The following is a 21,795-nucleotide window of genomic DNA, read 5'->3' on the forward strand; positions in this document are numbered from 1 at the left end:
GGCCCTCCTCGATGGATGTGCTCTTTCCACAGAGTTCATATTTCTCCTTCCTTAACCCTAGGTGAGCAGACCAGGGATGGTAATAAATTACCTGTGGGCAAGGACCGTCTTACTCATTAATCTGCACTCCTCCCGCCCCCAGCTCTACCTTATCACCTGACACCCATGTAGCAGACTTTATACAAAAGAAATTAAGAACAAAGGCTTCGGACTTAGATTTCTGAGTTCTAACCCCACTGGTTACAAAGCCTTCAGGAATCTCTCTGGGCCTCAGTTTCTTCATCTGTAAAGTGAGAATCATAATAGTACCAGTTCACACAATGAATGTGATAATTAAGTGAATTAATGCATGGGAGGTTCTTAAATGTGAATGTCAGTTGTGTTTTGCATGGTCTTGAATTTATCTGTGGTCCAATGTTTTGGGGCATTTTGTGGATCCTTAGTTCATGGCCTTAGTTCACCTGTAATAAGGGGGAAGGAACACACATTGTATCTTTTTCTTTTTAATCTCCAAATCTCTAGATTAGTTATTTTCAAAGTGTGGTTTGGGAACCGCTAGGAATCCCCAAAAACCAAGACCCCAAGACCCAAGCCCTTAAGGTCAAAACTATTTTTGTAACAACACTAAAATGTTATTTATCTTTTTCAGTCTCATTCTTTCCTGAGTGTACAGTGGAATTTTCCAGAGGCTCCATGCTCTGTGATGATGTCATCACTTAACATTTAATGGAATGTGTGCTTGCACATTCTTGTATGTGGGGTTTTCTTTTTTTATATTCCTCGGTTATTTCTAATACAGTAAATAGCAATAGCTAGAATCCACATAAACAAATATCTTCGGGGTATTCAGTAATTTTTAAGAGTTTAAAAAGCTTCTGTGACCAAAAGTTCCAAGAACCTCTGCTGGACTATCTCAAGTTAAAATCCCCTCCATTTCAAAATCTGGAATGTGAAAATACCAAACTCTGTCCTTAACTTTGAGATGCTACCCAGAGAGTCGGGGCCTCGAAGCTGCGCTGCCTGCATTGTGTCATTATGTGTTTCAGATTGTCCGGGTCCGACTTCCCTGGTGAGGAATGGCTGTGGGGTTATGAGAAGCATGGCCACCGCCGTTCCGTGATTAGGAGAGTCAAGAGGTTCCTGAGTGCCCACGAGCACCCCTCCAGCCCCCGGAGGAGAAGCTACGGCAGGCAGGCCAGCGACAGCTCCATGTTCCTTCCCCCAAGCGGTGATGTCAGCCCAGCCAGGGATCTGCTGGATGTGCCCTCGAGAAGCCCCCACCGTGCCTCAGCCACCCAGAAGCAACCCTGCTCCCCAGAGGAGAGCAGTAAGCTGTACTCCAGCCTGGGAGAGCTGTCCACCATCAGGGAGACCAGCCAGACGAGCACTTTGCAGAGCCTGAGTCCACAGTCCAGCGTGAGGGTCTCCCCCACCAAATTGCCGCAGGTCCCCGAGGTACTGATCACAGCGGCTGAGGCACCAGTGCCTGTGTCAGATGGCTCCAGTGCCTCCATCCAGAGCACAGAGTTTACTGGGGTAGAGCCAAGCAGGACTGGACAGCAGGAGGTCCCCGTGGGATTGACTCCATTCCCCTCAGAGAAAGGGACACCTCCTAGGGACCCCAGTCCCCAGACTAGTTCGGCCAAAGATGAAAGAAACATCCTCCCATTTGCCTCTGGGGAAGACCCTAATGATGACAAGTTGCTGAAAAGGTGGAGCCTCCCGGGGTTCCTGGAGTCCAACCACCCCTCCCCGGCAGGCCTGAGTCCACATCCCATGAGCCCTGAGCCTGTTCTTTTACTTGACACAGAAACATCCTCAGAGACCAGTGGAATCAACATTGTGGCTGGCTCTCGAGCCTCTCCTGATATGCTGTATTTAATGGAAAACCTGGACACCAAGGAAACAGATATCATAGATTTTAACAATGAGCAAGCTGAGGCATCAGCCAAAGGAAGACCAGAAAGGCCAACGACCTGGTTCTAGATGAGGCTCTTACTTTCCCAAAAGTTCAGCATTAGTTCCAGAACATACCTAGGGACTGGTCAACTTTTTAAAAAGCCACCATACTGTATAAGCTACTTAAAACTGAAGGGCATTATGATCCTGAGTTTCTGAGAACTGAGAAAATCAATACATTCACATCATCCATTACAAGGTGACTTTCATGGAAGTCACACAGACCACAGCGACCTATCTTAACCAAACAAGGAATCTTAATAGTATATATGTGACTTATAATTCAGGGATTGTTAGATTTGGAAAGGGCTTTGTAGACGATAGTCCCCCCGTTTCGCCTACAGGAGACAAAGGACGCTCTCCTCCCCACTTTTTCTCTTTTCTTTGGCTCCTCAATCATAAAGAGAAGGGAGAGGGGTCACACAGTGCCGCAAAAGCTCCTTCCTAATACTGACTCTTCAAGGTTTCTAACCGTCTCACTCCCACTTTCTAGAACTATTATCACTTCTTGATTCTTAAGCTTCATCAACATCACAACCACCATCTCCCTTCAATTTCTTTTTCTTTGTTTTCTTTTCATTCTCCATCCTTTTGTCTTTCCCTTCTACTCTGTCCCACCTTTCAGGATGTACTGTTTTCTCTTGCCTACCCTGCTGCTTACTTTTCGCCACTGTTTCCAAACTATGAGGCGTTAGCAGCACCTCCCACAGGGCAACCAAAGATATCAGCCAAGTCCAACCTGACACACTTGGGCCTCCCAGTGGAAGGGGCGGGAGGGCTGATGGCAGCCATTGCCATTCTTTCTGTATCCACCCCCTGGTCTTGAACACTGGAGAAATTGGAAGCCAAGAGGACAAGGAACCTGCATAACCAAACGCTTATGGAACCAAAGAATAACAAGGCTTGAGTGTATTTAACTCAAACTCTTAAGCAAAAATCCCAATCATGTCACAACATGGGACCAGTTACTGTGTCTGCCAGGTTGTTTGGCATAAGGTAGGATACTGGAGCTGGGAGGTTAAGGGGGTCCAGGATGGCACGATGGGGACAGGACGATGACCAACTCCCTCCAAGGAGTTGTTGGGGGTAGCAGTTGGTTGGGGCCTCAGACTTTGTGTGGAGAAGGCCATGTCTTAGGAGTGCTGCTCTCACTATCTCTGTCGTATGATGAAGCTTGGCTACATGTGACTTAAGAAATAAAGTAACCCTAACTGCTACCATTGATTGAGTGCTCAAGGGTCCAGGCAGCAGAGTGTAAAGTTCACAGGGAACCTCACTAATCCTCACAGGAATCCTATGGGTCGATATACTATTTTCTCCATTTTAAAGATGAAGAAAACAGAGCTTTTGGAAAAGCATAATAGTGTAACTAAAATCACATAGCCAGAAAGTGGTAGAGCTTGGATTCAAACCCAGGTTTACCTGACTCAAGAGCCCACCCTCTTAACCTGTGCACTCCCTCACTGTGTCATGCCACCTGTAAGGCCCTGAATTGGCCAGCAATTTGCCCACAATTCTGGAGGATGCCCCAAGGAAGCCATGCCTGAACTTCTCCAGCCTTGGAAGGCCCTCTGGGTCCTCCCTGAGTCTACCTGGTTTTTTTTTTTTTTAAGATTTTATTTATTTATTTGAGAGAGAGAGTGGGGGCGCAGAGGGAGAGGGAGAGAATCTAAAGGAGACTTCAAACTCAGCATGGAGCCCAATGTGGGGCTCAATCCCACGACCCTGAGACTCTGACCTGAGCCACTCATGAGGCTCACAAGACGCTCAACTGACTAAGCCGCCCGGGTGCCCCTACCTGGTCTTTTATGCAGACAGGAGGGCATAGCTCCCCCTTTGAGCCCAGCCATGGTCCTCTCCATTCTTCTGACAGAGCCCTTCCCTTCCTCCTCCCCAACTTCTCCCAACATGCAATGTTATAATTAGCACATTTTTACAAGACACTGCATTTAACTGGGCCACCCAAGCTGTATGACAGCAGTGACATTTACTTTAACTGGGTTTTCTCAAAAGACTAAAACGAAATAGTATTGGAAGAAATACTATACACTGATGGTTCTCTACGTGGGTCAAGAGTGTTAGCACCTGGGAAGGGACCGATATTCCCAAAGCATTAGTATGGACTATGCAATCAATCCCCGATATCACGCAGCTAAGAGCCAGGAACACTAACCCTCCCCCAGCCTCTTAATGCTATTTTTTTGGCTGTTTCAACTTAAGTCCCTCTATTCTCTTCTCTTTGGCTTTATCTGTTCCTCAAATTCAAACAAGTTTCCACTTAGCTGCTTTCAAAATATAATCAATTTTTGTTCATAAATCCAAGGTGATAAATTATACACAGACTGTATGATTCTAGGAGTCCACTCTCCTGGACTAGGAGAGTGTTCATTCATCTCTGCTTCCATCCATCCCTTAAGCACCATTATTTAATTTCCTCAATATTTCATCAGACTCCGAGGTGGCCTCCCATTTCCTCCTTGCACTGGAAGCTGAATAATGACTCATTCAATGAGCCCATGTGATTGAATTCAGCTATAAATTCAAGCTAGCAATTGCCCAGATCAGAAGAAGAAATTCTCTGTTTATTCTAAAATGAGTTTTTACCCAACATGGACCAAAGCTGCAAAGGAAGAAAAGAAAGAAAAGAAAAAAGAAAAGAAAAGAAAAGAAAAGAAAGAAAAGAAAAGAAAAGAAAAGAAAAGAAAAGAAAAGAAAAGAAAAGGAAAGAAAAGAAGAGATTTCTTCTCTGGTGACTGATTTCATTGCCTGCCTAGCCTATTTTCTCCTGAGCTCTGGAAACTTCTACCCCCTGCATGAGTGGTCACCTGGCCTGGTGGCTTAGTCTTTTTGGCTTGTCCATTCCCAGAACAGGCTCTGCTGTGCTTTAGAGGCACTCCTCCAGCCAGAGAGCGCAATGAGGCTGAGCCCCCTCCGGCACCTTCTCTCTCTGCCCTCTGGAGCTGGCTGTGCCCTGACGCCTGTCCACAGGTCATGGAAGGTAAAGGGCTGTGAACTTTTTCTCTGTTGTCCAAGAATTCAGGGATGACCGGCCCCCCAAAAAACAAAGAATTCTCCCCCCTCTTTAATTGTCCCATGTACTTCATGGCTCACCACCTCTGCCACTCCAGCCATCCACTTTCAGCTGGGTTGAGCTAAGACATAGAAAACACATTTTAAACGGAATGGAGAAATGTAAAATTGTCCATTTGTTTAAAGACTCACATACACTCTTTTTCAGTGTCTTCCCCCTCTAGCTTCTTCTCCAGAAAAATAGATTCGGTCCTCAATCATTTTTCTAAAATTTTCTCATCATAACATCTACTCTCTGAGAATCTGCTGAGCCCGGGCGGCCATGTGATGTAACAGAATGAGGAGTACGAAACCGTCATGTTGACTTCTGCCCCTGTAGCTTTATGAACTTGAACGAGCCCCCATCCTTCTGACTCTCATAGTCTCACCTGTGAAATGCGCTCTTCTCTGCACCATCTCACTGGCCCTTGTAGGAGCTGAGGGGGGATATGCAAAAAGGCCGGGAGCCCCAGGCAGCAATGTCTTGTTGATGGGTAGGGCTGGACTTGATGCCCCCATGATTCTGCAGGAAGAAGGACTTGTCCCTTTCCACTTTAGCCATTTGCTTGTCAAGATCCCTTTATTCTCAAGGATTCTAATCTCTTTCATTCAAGAAACCTTATTATTTCTCTTTTGGCTTCATTTTTTTTTCTTTCATATGCTTCCCAGCATCTCCCACATCTTCCTTCTCTCCAGTGTCTTGTCATTCCTTCACTTCTCACCATACATAGCCCAGACCTCATCACCATGGTGATGAGTGCCTCCTCCGCCCAATCAAAATGTGGAACTTGAAACAATTAATTGCTCCTGTTCTTTCCACTGTAATTCGAGAGGATTTAGCAAACTTCAAACTTGGTTTGAAGTTTAAGGACCATCTTAGGGCATCTAATCTTCCTAAACCTGGTTCTATATCAGGTAATTTTTGAATAAGCACCACAACTATAAAAACTCCTAAGCAAGAGCCAAATTCGAATTTGATTCCACCTGCCCTGCCCTCATCAAATCATCATGAACATGACCCACAACAAACATTTTCCGAAGTGCTAGGGAGTATTAACAGTAATAACCAAGGATTTTCCTTATTTCGTCTTAGCCAACTATCTCACGGAGATCCTCAATCCCTTCACATGCACTCTGTTTTTCTTAGTTCTATGAACCCTAATTTTTAGGACAGTCGTTCCCACTGAAATGGCCACTGAGTCAAAGGAACCAATTCGAGAATGCCCGCCTTGTCCTATTGCAAATCCTAGAAAACCCAGGAGAAGGATTCCAACCCACTGGCACAGCTGGAGAGAGGCGACCCCAGCAAACATTCACCTCTTTCCAGCCGCTCTTCACACCTCTGCCGAGCATGCATCCGTGGCCAAGGCAAACAGGAAACAGAAGCACTTCCCCAGGAAAGCAGCCACACAAGAGCCACATTTGCCCTAATGACTCAATTAACTCCGACCAAGGATTCTGTTTTTGCGCTGTGTTGTTTTGTTTCTGAATTAATTCAGGAAATAGGCCCAAACCTTTTTGCCACAGGTGGATGTGGCCAGAGGATTACCTGGAACCATCTTCTTGGAGCTTCTGGTTTTAAACATTTACCGAACAGAGTCAGCAACGGGAATGCTGCATCTTGTATCCTGAAACAAATAAGAACATTTCTAAAATAGATTGTGTACAGGGGCGCCTGGGTGGCACAGCGGTTAAGCGTCTGCCTTCGGCTCAGGGCGTGATCCTGGCGATCTGGGATCGAGCCCCACATCAGGCTCTTCTGCTATGAGCCTGCTTCTTCCTCTCCCACTCCCCCTGCTTGTGTTCCCTCTCTCGCTGGCTGTCTCTATCTCTGTCGAATAAATAAATAAAATCTTTGAAAAAAATAAATAAAATAAAATAAAATAGATTGTGTACAGAAATGCTGATGTGTCCCCCGGCTTCTCTGTGCAGGCTAGTGGTTCTCCACTGGAGGTGATTTCTTCCCCAGGAGATATTTGGCAATGTCTGGAGATGTTTGGGGTTGTCAAACTGGGGAGCACTACTGGCATCTAGTGGGTTGAAGCCAGGGTTGCTGCTAAACTAAGCATCCTACAATGGACAGGACAGACCTCCGCAACAGCTATCCAGCCCCAAATACTGAGTTTCGGAACCCTGATTTAGGCCGATAGGAAGGTTAAAATGAGACAACCATCAAGGAGACTAATGAAGAGAGATGAGGAACAAATAGGACTAGGAAAGAGCAGATGAACTCAGTCACTGGCTGACCTACTCAGTGCACCAGCTGCAAAGCTAGTCATCACTTCTTCCTGACGCTAAAGGAGCTGATAGGTCAAATTCAGAAAAGGGGGAACGAACCCCGAGGTTCACCCGTAGAGAATTCCTCAGATGTCTCTTACCAGGAAGAGTGGCAAAATGCCATTGCTAGCCTGACAGTGTGGCTCACAGAAAGGGTGGCGACAGTATAGTCTACCAAATACTACATAAGAACTTGTGCCAATACACCGCTAGATAACGGAGAGCGACCTCATCCAGCTTCAGCCTTTATATATGTCTCCCTAAGGACCAAATAAACCATATCTTCTAGAGAAATAGTTTGGCATTTTATTTTGTATAGAAGGGTTTTTTTAGCAGAGAATTGTTACAGTGGGTAGGATGTCTACCTCCTCCCCTCCGGCCAAGCAACCTCGTGGATTTCCCAGCGCTCCCAGAATAACATCAGAGAATTGGTGGTCTTGGATGACATCGCCAGCTGGACTTTTATTCAAAGTCACTTGTGAGACATGAGGCAACTGCTGAGTGGAGGACATTCAGCTGAAGCTGGGCAGGTGGGAGTTAGGACCCTCGGCCTCCCGCATCATCTGTCTCCCTCTTCCTGAAGTTCAGCCAGTTTGTATGTTTGTTTCCTTTCATCCCCAATCCTCCTCCCCTCTGAACTTTGTTTTAATGTAAAGCCCTTTATAAACATTCTTATACAACCTGTATTTGGGTGTGAGGGTTAACTTATGTAAATGATTTTATATTATAGGTCTCATCTGTTTGTGTGTTTGTTCCCTCAGTACAATGTTTTTAAGGTCCTCCCAAGCTTCCTTGTGTACCTCTCATCTGTTGCTTCTAACTCTGGCATGTTCTAAGATGTCTTATAGCTCACCTGTCTACTGCCCTATTGCCTCCATCCCTTCCACGATAAGCTCCTTCAAAGGCTTCCTTTATGGCCCCATGGAGTGCATACCCTGGAGCAGCGCTGCAGGGTCCGGGAGTCTGGATATACTTAACCTGAGACCCTCCTGCCAGACGTGCTCCAGAACTGTAGCTGCAAGCACAGCACATGGTTTCTCCACCACCCCCTCCCTGCCCCTGCTTGGCACCACCTAAGTTTTGAATTTTTCCAGTCTAACAAGTGTAAAGTGACACCTAATTGTCATTTAATTGACATTTACCTGCCAATTAAGTATTATTGATCACTGTATGACATTTACCTGATTTACTAATGACATTAAGCGCCCTTTTATATACTTCTTAATTCTTTTGGGACTTCTCTTCTGAATTGCCTTTTCAAACTCTTTGCCCTTTAATTTAATGGGGTTTCTATCTTTTTCTTGTTGACTCTCAGGAGTTCCTTACATTCTAGAATAATAGTAGACCCTTGTTCGTTTTGGACATTGCAACAATCTTTTCAACGCTTCGAGTGCTTATTAAAAGTGTCCGTGCTGTTATTTGTTGACTAGAAATCCTTAATTATAACATAATCAAGTTCATCAAGGTTTTTTGTTTTATGTTTTTGCAGTTTTGGATAAGAAATCCTTCCGCACCCCTATGTCACGATGCTCTCCTACTCGCCTAGATTTTCCTATGATCCTACGGTGGTACATAGGTATCCAGTTTTATCTTCCTCTATAGATTGAGGCAGTTTCCCCCTATTGCCTCCTGCTAAGCGAGCAGTCTATAAGTTCCATGTATTTCTTGAAAGGCAGATACACTGGTATGATGGAAAGTAGCATCTGAGAGACGAGAAAGACGGAGTAGAACGGGAAAAGAGAAAGCTGGGTCATAACTCCATAAAACTCTAACTCCTCTCCACTAAATACAAACTGCTTCCAAAATGCATTCCCTCCTGTTGTATTTTGACTAGTGATTTGCCCTGCCTGGGTGCCTGAAGGGTGTAAACTCCTAGTATACTCGACTGCATAAAAACCCGCTAGAAATAAGCCATCTCTTCCATCAGGCTGAGACTGACCTGTAAGAGCTGAGCCTGGCACGCAGGGAGCTCTCACTGAAGAAGATACAGTGACTGCGTTACAAGGATAGCTCGGGATCCTGCGACGGTCAAAGGAAGGCAGGATGGAATCCGAGAGGTGGAGTCCACAATCATACCGCCATCCAGCCCTGGGATCCAGGGGGGGAGGGGGTTACAGCGGGAGGCCAGCTGTAGGTCTGCCCGGGACCCTCTAGGGCTTTCCACTTTCCACAGTCGTCCTCATCCTCCTGAAACAGGCTTTGCTCAGAGATGGGTGATGCTGGGTGTTCACGGCCACCCTCGGCCCAGTCCTGAGGAATCAGCTGCCGTGCTTGGGACAGGTGGCAGATGGTTTCAGATGAGAACTAATCTCATCTCCCCTTTATTCCTCAGGAAACAAAGCTTTCTGAAATGGGCAGCATCTTTGATACTAACAATACACTTGTTATTCAGACACATGGTCACTGGACCCCACAAGCTCCAAAGGAAAAAGCACTGTTCAAGATTAGAAAGTACTTTCAAACAAACCATCAGTCGTACTTTTCCCCAGTAAAAATGAATCTCAATTACATTCATCACTAAGGAATGTGGGAACACAGGCAAGTTCCTGAATGACACCTTCCCTTCTCTTCACCATTACATTTGCTCCTCCTGGCCCCGATTCGGAGGCTCTGTGCTCCCCTGCTACTCTGCCAAGGAAGAAGGTCCAGGTTTAGCTGGGAGAGGCCAGGTGGGACCGTGCCACCCTCGTGGGTATAGTGCAAACCGTGCATATTCCCACATGTCCTAGGAGGCAGCCATACCCCTTCCATTGGGTGTAAGCTCCAATCACTGTCTTGTTCAACCAGGGTATCCCCCTTGCTAACGACACTGCCTGACATGTCTCCAAAAAATATTAGATGAATGAATGCTAGAGAGAAAGAGAAAGAAAACTGTATCCACATTAAATCTAGATCCAAAGTTAAGAGACCTGGAAATCTCAATCAGATGTGACCATAACCTTAGCTGTGTGGTCTCAGTCAAGTTACTTGAACACTCTGGACTTCATTTTGCTCAACTCTAAAATTAATGGTTAGATTAAGTGATTTAAGGTCTCTCAAATGCACGTTCTAATAACATTTCTGGAGATTCTAGGAATGCGGGAGGAAGGAAGAGACAGTTATGATGAATATTAAGAGTGGCAGAAAGAAACAAATGGCAGAAACAGAAAGGGGCAAGGGATGAGGGGAGGGAGAATCAACACCTCTCGGGTACTTGGGGTGTGCCAAGTGTTCAACGCACCTCACTTCGGCCGGTCCTCCAAAAGAATTAAGAAGTACATAAATTAAGAGGTATATAAAAGTATATTACCCCCTCATTACACGGAAGGAGACAGAGAAGCTAACCAACTTGCTGAAAGGAACACAACCGTTAAAATTTCAATCCTGGATTTCAGCCCAGGTCTCCTAGGCTCATTGCTGATTCTACTACTCCACACTGCATCTAAAAAACTATCAACCAGGAGAGAATAGAAATTTCTGTATTCAGAACACAACAGATCAGCAGTCGATGGCCGTAACTACTCAGCCAGCTGTGTTGACATAGCCTCCAAAGTCTGTGGGGACCCCGGGAGGCCAAGACTGACTGAATACCTATCATGTTTTAGGCGTTATGCTAAGTGTTATACGCGCGCTCTCCCAGTTGATTCTCTTAATAAACAGGGAGGTGTCTCTATGCCCATACTACACATAGGGAAACTGAGGCTCAAGGAGATGAAATAGCGTTCTTACGTCACAGGGCTGACAACTGGCAGAGCTGGGGCTCAAAATCAGGTCTGCACATAAACTCTGAGGCTAATACATCATTTCCCTGAGGGAGAGCCCAGCTCTAGAGCCGATTTCTCTATAAACACCTTTCTTGCAGCTAAACCTGATCTCCTCGCAATCCCTTCCTGCACTGGGAACAATTTAAACCCATGGGCATAAGACAGGACTGTCCTTTGTCTTTAGTTAAAGCCGGGGTGGGTGCGTGAAACAAGTCTGCGCATCCAGAGCAGGACTACTAACTCCTTCTCAGTGCACATGGAATGGCTGTAGGTGTATCCTGGAGAACGAGAGAAGCCTAGGAAATGTGTGTGATCTGGATGAATTCAAGGAAGGAGAAGCACGTGTACACACGTATAAAGAAAAGGACCGCCTCACGTCCACCCTCCTCCCCAGGGAACACAGGCCTCAGAGGGAGTGGGAGACAGAAGATGGGGATGCCACCCCATCGGCTCAGTTCCAGTATGCGGAGAGCGAGTCCTGCGTGTGAAGGCACAACACTAGACCTCCTCACACAGTTTGGCTCCTAAACACAAGCCGAGCATTGTCTGCTGTTCCACTGAAACGCTTCCAGTGACTTTTAGTATCCAGGCACGTGGGTTCCCGAGAAAGATCCTAATAAAGTGCCCACCATGGTCCCTCCCTAAGAGATTCTCCGTGGTAATTTCCACTCTACCAATGTTCTCATTACGTGCTGGATTGAGGGTCTTGCCTCTGCGTATGCTCGCTGGGAGACATTCACTACGCAAGGATCGATACAGGGGCATCCCAGAAGCCCAACGAAGGGAAAGTGCAAGGGCAAAAGTACTTGAAACAGCTGGACTGTCTGGGCCGAGCCAGAGTTGGATGTATGACTTGGGTCTGCAGAGGAAAACTCACGGCCGGTGGCCTGGATCTGAGTTCCTTACAGTTCTTGCTTGTCCAGGATTCTCGGACTGATCACAGTCTCCACCACTGCCCACTGCCCCAGCCTGGGCCTTCTTCACTCCGTTGTGGCCTATTTGGCCCTGGGGGGTATCCTGAGTTGGCAGCTCTTTTACTAAAGCATCCACAGCTCCATGGAGACCTCAACCACTGTGAGATCCCTAATCTGTGCAAAGAGGGAAAGAAGAAGAAGATGCAAAGCTAAGGGTGGCGGGTCATTATTCTATGTATTACTCTAAACTCCAGCAGCCCCAAGCTGCTACCCACACGTGATAAACCTGTATTCTCCCCTCTTTCTGACCTGCTTCTCTGGGTGAGCTGTACAGTTGAGATGTTCTCCCTGGCTCGCTGACAGCGCAAATCATTTGAGACGCAGGGACTCTGGCACTAGCCGGCCGCGCTTGACCAGGCCCCATTGGCAGCAGGCCTTGCAGGGATGTCAGATCCAAACAACCCAGGAACAGCATGTCATTTGTGTGTCATTCCCACAGGAGAAACTCTAGCCTCTGTTCATAGTAGCCGGCCGGCTGGCTGTCTCTTGCCATGGGCCGAGGCAGCCTGGAGCCCTCCTGCTATTTCCAGCCATCGACCTCAGTCTGAGGTCAGCTCCCAAGCAAGCTGCATGGAACACTGACTAACAGGGGGTAGCTCTGCAGAGAGGGCAGAGAAAAGGATATGTAATTTTTAAAAGCCAGGTTCACCCCCCGCCCCCGTAAGGAAAAGGGCAGGTTTACTTACTAGTAGGAGAAAAAACAGCTAAGCCCTAGTTGGTAAACCCTGTTGGTGTGGGGAAGGGATGGCTGAGAAGGAACCTCTAACAGCCATAAGTAACTGGCTTTGTGTTCAGCTCACACCAAGTCCAGAGTCACTTTCCTCAGAATATACTTCAAGGGACACTCAGAGAGCCTGTGGGAGGCCCTGAGGAGATGGAGAACCAAAGTAAGACGCCCAACATCAGAGTAGAAAGGACCCTCTCCCTGTGTCCCGTCAACATTTGGGGTTGGGGTCCGGCCACCAGGTTCTCTGCAGCTGCCTCACCTCTGTTACCTGAGGCCACCCCCACGCATGGCTTTTGCAAACCCCACTCTGTTGTTACCCCACCAAACAGGCAGTTCAATTCTGCTATAAACAGCACTGCTAAGATCCAGAGCCGTCTGGAGTTGGCGGCGACATGGAGAACCTGCAAGCTACTGGTATGCAATCCCATCCCTCAGGGCCACCAGGGAACTCAGTGAGCAGATGGGGGTCACGTGGGCACCCCAGCTGCCCAGCCCCCACAACCCAGGGCTCGCACCTTCCCATGTATGTATCAGCGGACACGCATGCTTCTGCCAGTCCCCAGGGAAGGGCCCAGGGCATCAGGGCCGCAGAGGGCGGAGGGAGCTCTTGGTTTTACTTCATGTTGCACTCAGAAAACTCAACTTCGAATGTGGCCTAATCACCTTTTGTCAAGAAGAGAACCTAAACGGTATGAATGTAAACTTTTGGACGTGGACGGTGTGGGTTTGAATTCTGGATCCACTGCTGCTCGTGCAAAGTTACTTAATCTTTCTGCGACTTGGTTTCCTCGGAGATAAAATGGGGATCATCGTAATGCCTGTTATTGTTAGTATTAAATGAATTAATACAGACAAAACTCCTAGTACATTGCGTGTCATACAGTAAGCACATAATAAATGTTTGTTGCCATTATTATATCCTCATGGTATTAAATAAGATGGTAAGTAAGAGCTGGGGGACAGGTTCTAGTCAAGCCCAGACACTTCCTAGCTGTGTGACCTAGGTCATGTTGCCTGACCTGCTCTGGCCTCTATTTCAACAACTATAAAATGGCGTTAATTCCCGTATCTTCCTCACTGTGTTGTTTTAAAAATCAGATGAAGTAGTGGATATGAAACAATTAACAGAGGACCTGATGGAAAGTTATGGCTCCCTAATTGTTAACAGTCTTTACCATTATTTAATGAAGTGGGCCTGACTTTAGAGCAAAAGTAAGATTTGAGAATGTTTAATATTTTTTCCCTGAACATATAAAAAGGACTCCTTTCCTGAATCAAAGATCGAGTTACATAATTTCTTAAATGTCCTGCCTTAAAGTGAGTTGGCAAAAGCGTATCGCAAACTCCACTTGCAGAGGCAAAGGCCCAGGAGGGGGACAATACGGGGGTGTTTCTCCAACAGTGCAGCCCCGACCTGCCTCCAGGTGGCAGCATATCAGCATGTCGAACTTCGGGAAGCCCCGGGTCAGACCCTCCAGTTTCCTCCACCTAAACCAAGGGTCATCCTGATGTTTATCCCTGAGGGCTGCTGAAGCTTCTCAGATGCACTAGAAATTGCCCCTGGGAAAGGAAGTTTGGGACACAGACAGGACTAGAGAGTAACCAGGGGCATGACTAGGGTGTGCGAAGCCCCTCTCTGTATAAACAATTTGAGTCACCCCAAATCAGAGTGCCTCTTCTGGAGGCCCAATCTTATGCCAAAAAAGAAGAAGAAGGGGGGGGAGGAGGAGAAGGAGGAGGAAGAGCAGGAGAAGGAGAAGAAGAAGGAGGAGGAGGAGGAGGAGGAGGAGGAGAAGGAGAAGCAGCAGGAGCAGAAGAAGGAAGCAGAAGAAGCAGAAGCAGCAGAAGAAATTACACTCACCCCAGCAGTGATCCACTGGCCAGGAAAGTCCCTCCTGGAACCAGGTCCTGGTCACAGGGTGCAGGACACCCCCATCAGCCTCAGGACACCCTGCCTGGATGGCACTGTCAGCCCCACCCTCACCCCAGTCCCACTGCCAAGGAGGGCCTTGAATGTGTGAAACCAGAGGAAAGCATTCCAAAGTAGGGAAGGGCTTCGGGTGGGAAGGCGGCTTACTAGGGGTGGGGGTCCCCAGTCTAAGATGATAAAGGAGAAAATAATGGAAGTATGGGGTGGTGTGGGAGAAAAGGGGGAAAGGCAAAAATGAGGAGGGGTATCCCATATAATCTCCCAGGCCCACTCAGTAATCCCAGTGCCTTAGGTGGCCTGCCTCCTCCTTATTCTGAACAGCAGGCCAAACACCCCCTCCTGTGATCCAAGGGCATTACCAGATTGGAACTAAGGACAGCCCAGTCACACATAATTTGTTTCGAAAAACTTTGGTTCACATTTCAAATCTCTTCTAAATGGGTTGCTTACCAAAGAGAAAAATCTAAGAAATTGGCAGCTAAGAGGCTTATCAGGAGGGAAAACAATGTAATAAAGATGAGCGTGTTGTCTGAGATCAAGGAGGTGGTTCCACAAGCCCCTCCAGATGTGTGTGCTCAATGCCTGGGGATGTCAGCGTGAGGAAGTAGATCAGGAAGTAGATCAAAGGCTGCCTCAGTAAAAAGTCTGACACACTGGTCTGAGCAGAGCTGGGGAGCTTCAGCCTTCACCATATCTTGCAGGCCCCTCAGATCCAACTGCTCCTCTCTTCTTGAATGGATGGGACATTATGGAATAGAGAGGCCCTTCATCAGCAAGACACTTGGGGGAACAGACCCCCAAGGTTGCTGATACCCCACTGGCACCAGGCTGGTTACAGAAATGCATCCACACTGGATCTCCATATCACTGATCTGCCAGTTCCTGGAAACTCGGGGTGGGAAGGAAATTTTGGTGTCGCCTAGTTCAGCACCCCACTGCATGACAGAATTCTCTCTACAGTATCATTGCCAAGATTCTTCCAGCCAGAACCTTCCGGTGAAAGACAATTCACCCCTCCTAAGATGACCCACTGCGTGCTGGAACATCACACTCAGTAGATGGCCCTCTCCACATTGAGCCAAAAGCTGCCTCCTGGCAGCCATCCCACTCGCCCTCCAGGTTCATACCTAATTTGTCCATCCTTCTCCACACTGAGGGCCACCCGCAGACATTTGAAGGATGCCATTACGCTGCATCTACAGAAGCCTCCCACACGCACGCGCGCCCATATGCACGTGCACACGCACGTGCACACACACGCACACTTTTCTTGAAACCAAACCTTGCCAAATAATCTTTACATTTCATGATCCCTTCCCCATCCTTCTCTCCCTCTCTCCACTGAAGTGTGTCATTATTTCAAAATGACCCTACTCAAATGCGTACCCAGAAGCAAGCATAATACTCACAAATTTTTGCGGTTTTTCCCCACCAGTGCACAGTGGAGCAGCACGGTCCACTTCCTTGTTACAGACATTTGGCTTCTATCCATATAGCCCCATAATGGGGGGAATCACCGCCATAACGCCTCCCCTGGGTGGACGCTCAAGAAAGATTTGTTTAGTAAATGAATGACATTTTGAGAGTATAGGCTCACTTTTGTTTTGTTTCTGTTGTAGCAGTCGGTAGTGATGGTGGTTGTTAGCAGTCAGGAAGAACTTGGGGATATATTTAACCCTATCCAAGTAGACACATCAAATGGACAACTGGATATCAGACAAGTCTTGAGATTAGAGGAGTGGTCAGGGCTGGAGAGAGATAGTGGAGTCAAAACTCGCAGAGAGTGTGGCCCTCTTTCCACTTGGTCTCCTAGGGCCAGTAACCAGTAGAACATCAGCTTCTCCTCTGCACCCCACTCAACCCAGATAGTAGAACGCCCCGACTCACTCACCTGCCGCTCTCTGTCCCCACTATGCCCTGGAGATTCCAGTCCCGAAGGGGGAATGCTTGCCTCTTTGCCAAAGGGAGCCCCACAGGAAAGATCGGCATCCATCACATGTGCATTTCTGTGAGCAGCATGACCAGTTTCCACTACGGCTAGAGAAAGTCAGCCACTTCCAGCTCTAACACGAATTTCTACCTCAGTCCGTGGCTGGGAACTCAGAGATCCGCAAGCAAGGCAGGGGCATTTGTGCGCTGTCTCCTCACGTCCATCTACCTAGGACAGGCGCATGAGAGTGGACTCCTGGTGTCCCCCGTCCTGTGGACTCCCGGGGTCGGGAGTGCCCTCTGCTGGTCACAACAACACGGATGCTCCGGCGAGTAACTAAGAACATCAGGAGCCCATTAGTGATCATAATGACCACCACTTATCGTGAGCATTTACCATGAGCCAGACTGGTAATAAAAATTTTACCCAGATAATCGCGTTTATGCTCATCCTAACCTTACCAAGCCCACTATTCTACTGTTTTCCCATTTTACTAATGAGGAAATTGATCAGGGCACTTAGATGATTTTCTCAAAGTCATCAAGAGGAGGTTGGCTGGTTTGCTCGTGGTCAACCCCTTCAAATGCCTCAAGACAGACATAAGGAAAGGGGGAATTTAAACATGTATTTTTTCCTTGTAAAAGTAAACACCTTGTTTTGGAAAAACTGTCAAGAAAAATACATGGTTCCACATCGAAACAACTGTTAGTGTTTCAACATGTTTCCTTTCAATCTTTTTTTCCCCCTCCTTTCCATTATTTATTTTCATAACTGAAATCAAGGCCTAGTATAAATTCTTCACTGAAGAAGATTCTTAAAGATTTTTTTTCTTCAAGAATTTACTGTTCTTAGACGAAATTTTCACATGTTTTAGTCAAAGCAACAGGTAATTTACTTGGACCTTCAGGAAGAATCTGACCTAGAGTTCCTTGCCAGCAGTTCTATAATATCGCGGCCTGCCCAAACGCACTTCCCGGAGAGCCAGGGCTGCTATGGAGACTGAATGTGGCCAGGAAACCTCAGGACAGGTCACAAGACCAGTCAGCCAAGGACACTGCTCTCAGGGCCGGTGTCCAGGGTGAGCTTTGGGGACTGCTGCCTGGCACACTTCCGGCAGAGGTTAGCACAGAGGCTCTGAGCAGGGGGAGCCCCCAGGCAGCCATCTCCAGGGCCTGGGATTCTTGGCACGTTTCCCTCCGGCCGCCATAGGGACGTGGCCATGTGGCAGCCCCCTCCGTGAATCTGTTTCACTTTTCTGCACTGTTTCCTGGAAAGTGGCTCTTCCTTACCAGAAGCCTCTGTGCCTCTAACTTAGAATGAAGATACTCCCCTCCAGTGCTGTCCCTGCAGACTATGGCATCTTTGGCCAGACTCCCAACTCTGCCACTTCCCAGCTCCACAACCTGAGCACTGCTGAGATTCTCAAACCTGTTTCCTCGTCTGGAAAATCGGGGTAACTGTTCAGATTCCCCACAGTGTGGTTAGGAGAGGTCAGTTATCTGAGTACCAAGCACATAGTAAAAGTTCAATGAATGGTGGCTATTGTTCTAGAAACCTTCTCCAGATAGACGGCTCCTGAAGGAACATGGAGAGCAACTGTCTGCACAGAAGGCAGCTGGAGACCACTCATCATTTATTTGGAATGTCCAAATTCCCAGATCCTCTGAGTTCTATACAAATGCCAGTTCTATACATACTGCCTGAATCCTCTCCTGCTCCTCCTCCCTTCTCCCCTCTTCCCTGGACCACTTCCCAAGAACACAGGAAGGACTCTACCAGGGGTAATTCTCAAATTATGTAAAAACTCAGACTGAAGAAGTATGACACCAGCCATGGAGCTGAAACAGGGTCTTGGGAGCCTCCTGTTATACCAGGCATTACCACCCTATTTCCTGGATTGTGGGGAGGTAAGGGGTCTCGGGACAGGGGCCAGAGAAGCTGGTGCATTGGGAGAATCCTCAGAAGACTCTGGGCAATAGTTCTTTACCAACCGATATAGCAATATGTTTACATTTTAATAAATATGGCCAAACCACCATGTACTAACGGATTTATCTCCAGTTGAGACCCCAGGAAGGTTATTCTGGGACCCCCTCCTCCCAAGAATATAAGGGGCCACAGAATGGATGAAGCCCATTTGGACTCGCAGAGTGAATGAGTTGGGGAGAAGAGCTTTACTGCCCAAAAGTCTACTTAAGTGTTAAAACACCCCTATCCATGTCATTCCTCACTGCACGCCTTGCTGTTACAATAGGAAGAAGAGATCTAGAAGTTGGGTGATCCCAAGTCAAACACCATGGTGAATGCATGAGATGGGATGTCAGTGTTGATGTTCCAGACTGGGCCTAGAAAAAGAACCACCAAACCCAGTGTTGCAGTCCAGCATCAGCCCCTTATGCCCAGTCATTCAGTCATTCATTCCACCAATACCCACTAATCTCACCTTAGGTGCCCAGTGCTGTCCTGAGGGCTGGGCATACAACACCGAGCAAGACCACTAGCATCTCTGCATTCATGGCGCTCAGCCTAGTAGGGGAGCCAGACATAGCAGTATAATACAGGGTGACAAGAGCTACGATGAGGAAAAGACAGGGTGTTAAAAGAGCAAAAGGGGGCACCTAACCCACAAGTCTCACTGCATTAAATAATGTGTTAGCCAAGCCCTGAGGGCGAGTGGGAGCTGGCCACATGAAGAGGCGGGGAGAAGCATGCAGAAACGTGGGCCAACACTGGAGGCTGGCCGAGCCCTCAAAGAGCAGAACAGTCCACCTGAACGTCAACATCATCGTTTTGATGTGTCAAGTTTGGGATGCAATTAATACTCACATGTGGACCTGACTTCTGACTTAACCAGAGAGTGGTCTGGAAAGACTATGACCCCATAAATCTAAATTTCCAAGCCAAAGGTGCAGGCAGGTTGGCAGGGAGTCCAGGTTGGGTGGGAGGCAGTGTCACAAGGGGCTAAGTGTTGGACTTTGTTGTCCCATGAATTCATGTTGAAGTCTCGTCTGACTCTGCTTCTTAGCTGGGTGACTTTAGCTGAGTCAGCTCAAGCTCTCTGGGCTGTAACTTCCCCACCTGGAAATGGAGAACAAGGCAGGTATGTACTGTGTAGTAGCATTTGAATGAGACCAAACATGCAGTCCTCAATGTGGGAAAGAGCGCGGGGCTGACTCTCGTTACAGGCAATCCACCCCCAACATAAACATCATTCTGTGCCCAAGCATCTCAAGTGCTTTTGAGAACAGAAATCCGACCTAATCCAAAAGTCACAGCTAATACTTATTGAGAGTTTACATACCCCAGCCCTGTCCTCCACACCTTATGTGGGTAGCTTTATTTCATCCTCACAACAACCCAATAATAAAGGTGCTCTTTTCCAGATTTCACAAACTAGGAAACCAAGACTTAGTGACTTGCTTCAGGTGATCAAAAGTTTCAAGAATCTAGAACACTGACAATACCAAATACTGGCAAGGATGTGGAGCAACAGGAGTTCTCATTCACCGCTGGTGCGAAAGCAAAACGGCATAGCCACTTTGGAAGGCCATTGGGCAGTTTTTGACAAAACTAAGTATTCTCTTCCCATATGATCCAGCAATCATGCTCCTTGGAATTTACACAAAGAAGTTGAAAACTCTATTCATAATTGCCAAAAATAAAAAATAAATACAAAAACTTGGAAGGAACCAAGACGTCCTTTAATTGGTGAATGGATAAACTAAGATACATCCAGACACTGGAATATTAATTGATACTAAAGAGAAATAAGCAATCAAGCCATGAAAAGGCATAGAGGAAATTTAAGGGCATACTACGAGGTGAGAGAAGCCAATCTGAACAGGCTACAGAGTATGATTCCAACTATATGACACTCTGGAAAAGACAAAACTATGGAGACAGTAAAAAGACTAGTGGCTGCCTGGAGCGCCTGGGTGATTCAGTCAGTTAAGCATCCAACTCTTGATATAGGCTCAGGTCCTGATCTCAGGGTCCTGGGATCAAGCCCCGAGTTGGGCTCCGTGCTCAGCGGGAGGTCTGCTTGAGATTCTCTCTCTCCTCTCCCTCTGCCCCTCCCAGTGCTCATGCACACAATCTCTCTCCAAAATAAATAAATAAATTAAAAAAAAAAAAAGATTAGTGGTCCCCTGTTAGGGGAAAAGGAGAGATGAGTAGGCAGAGTACGGAGGGTTTTTAGGGCAGTGAGACTATTCTGTATGATGCTACAATAGTGGACGCATCACTGTACATTTGTCCAAACCCATAGACTGTACAACACCTGCAGTGAATCAGTCAGACTCTGGACTTTGCAAAGGTACTAATGATGTGTCAGTGTGAGCTCACTGATTTTAACAAGTGTACCACCACGTGTGGGATGTCCATAGTGGGCAAGGTTGTGCCTGTGCGGGGACAGGGTTATGGAGGAACTCTCTGTACCTTCTGTTCAATTTTTCTATGACCATAAAACTGCTCTTAAAAAAATAAAGTTTACTAATGAAAAAAAAAACAAAACAAACAAACAAAAAAAAACGAGGCTTCAAACCCAGGAAGTTTGGCTCCAGAGTGCACCTCTTTAACCACCATACTATACTATCTCCCAACTTCTGATGATAGAAAAATCCGATTTTTGATAGAAGTAAAAAAGAAAAAAAAAATCTGTCCATGTAAAGTGAAACAAGATCGCTGGGCTTTGGAATGTGCTTCCAGCTCAGGCTGCCAACCCTTCCTTAATCCTTTCTAGGGGGCTGGCAAGCCTTCCCAGCTGATTACGCCGACTCCTGCCTCACACGTCGTGGTTGATGAAAAGCACCTGACATGTGGCTAGGGGCCAGCATCCCCAGGGCTCTTTGGTCTGGAGAACAGCTGTGAGTCATCTGGGGCACGGGGAGGAGAAAGTTTTATCAGCTGGCCTGTCGCGAAGCTGCCGGCAAGACTATCTGCTGGTGTAGCCACACCTCCAACTGCCCTATTTTTAGAGAAAGGCATTCATTCCAAGGCCGTGCTTCTGACAAAGGAGCAGGGCAGCTCGGCCCAAGGTACAGCCAATGACCATCAAGCCACTTTCACTGGTTTGCCTGACTTAGGGCTCATTTTCTGCAAGCTTGTGGACCGCCATCCAAAGCATTTAATGAAAGGATTTATCAAATGCTCGCTCCTCCTCCTGCTGAGGGAACCTGGTGTGATAC

General features: G+C 47.2%; 2 protein-coding genes across 2 annotated transcripts in view; one reads left to right on the forward strand and one right to left on the reverse strand.

Annotated features, from left to right (window-relative positions):
* The window catches only part of BEST3 (bestrophin 3), a 36,302-nt gene extending 31,753 nt beyond the window's left edge, over positions 1-4,549 (forward strand). Inside the window, exon 10 of the mRNA XM_045789598.2 lies at positions 1,047-4,549. Coding sequence (XP_045645554.2) covers positions 1,047-1,986 — 940 coding nt within the window. The 3' untranslated portion in view covers positions 1,987-4,549. The remainder of the gene's footprint in view (positions 1-1,046) is intronic.
* The window catches only part of RAB3IP (RAB3A interacting protein), a 132,456-nt gene that overhangs the window by 107,141 nt on the left and 3,520 nt on the right, over positions 1-21,795 (reverse strand). Inside the window, exon 2 of the mRNA XM_087868931.1 lies at positions 6,578-6,656. The gene's annotated coding sequence lies outside the window, so the exon portion shown is untranslated. The remainder of the gene's footprint in view (positions 1-6,577; positions 6,657-21,795) is intronic.

This window comes from Ursus americanus, chromosome 17 (assembly GCF_024610735.1).
Source record: "Ursus americanus isolate L20-20 chromosome 17, mUrsAme1.1.p, whole genome shotgun sequence".
NCBI lineage: Eukaryota > Metazoa > Chordata > Mammalia > Carnivora > Ursidae > Ursus > Ursus americanus.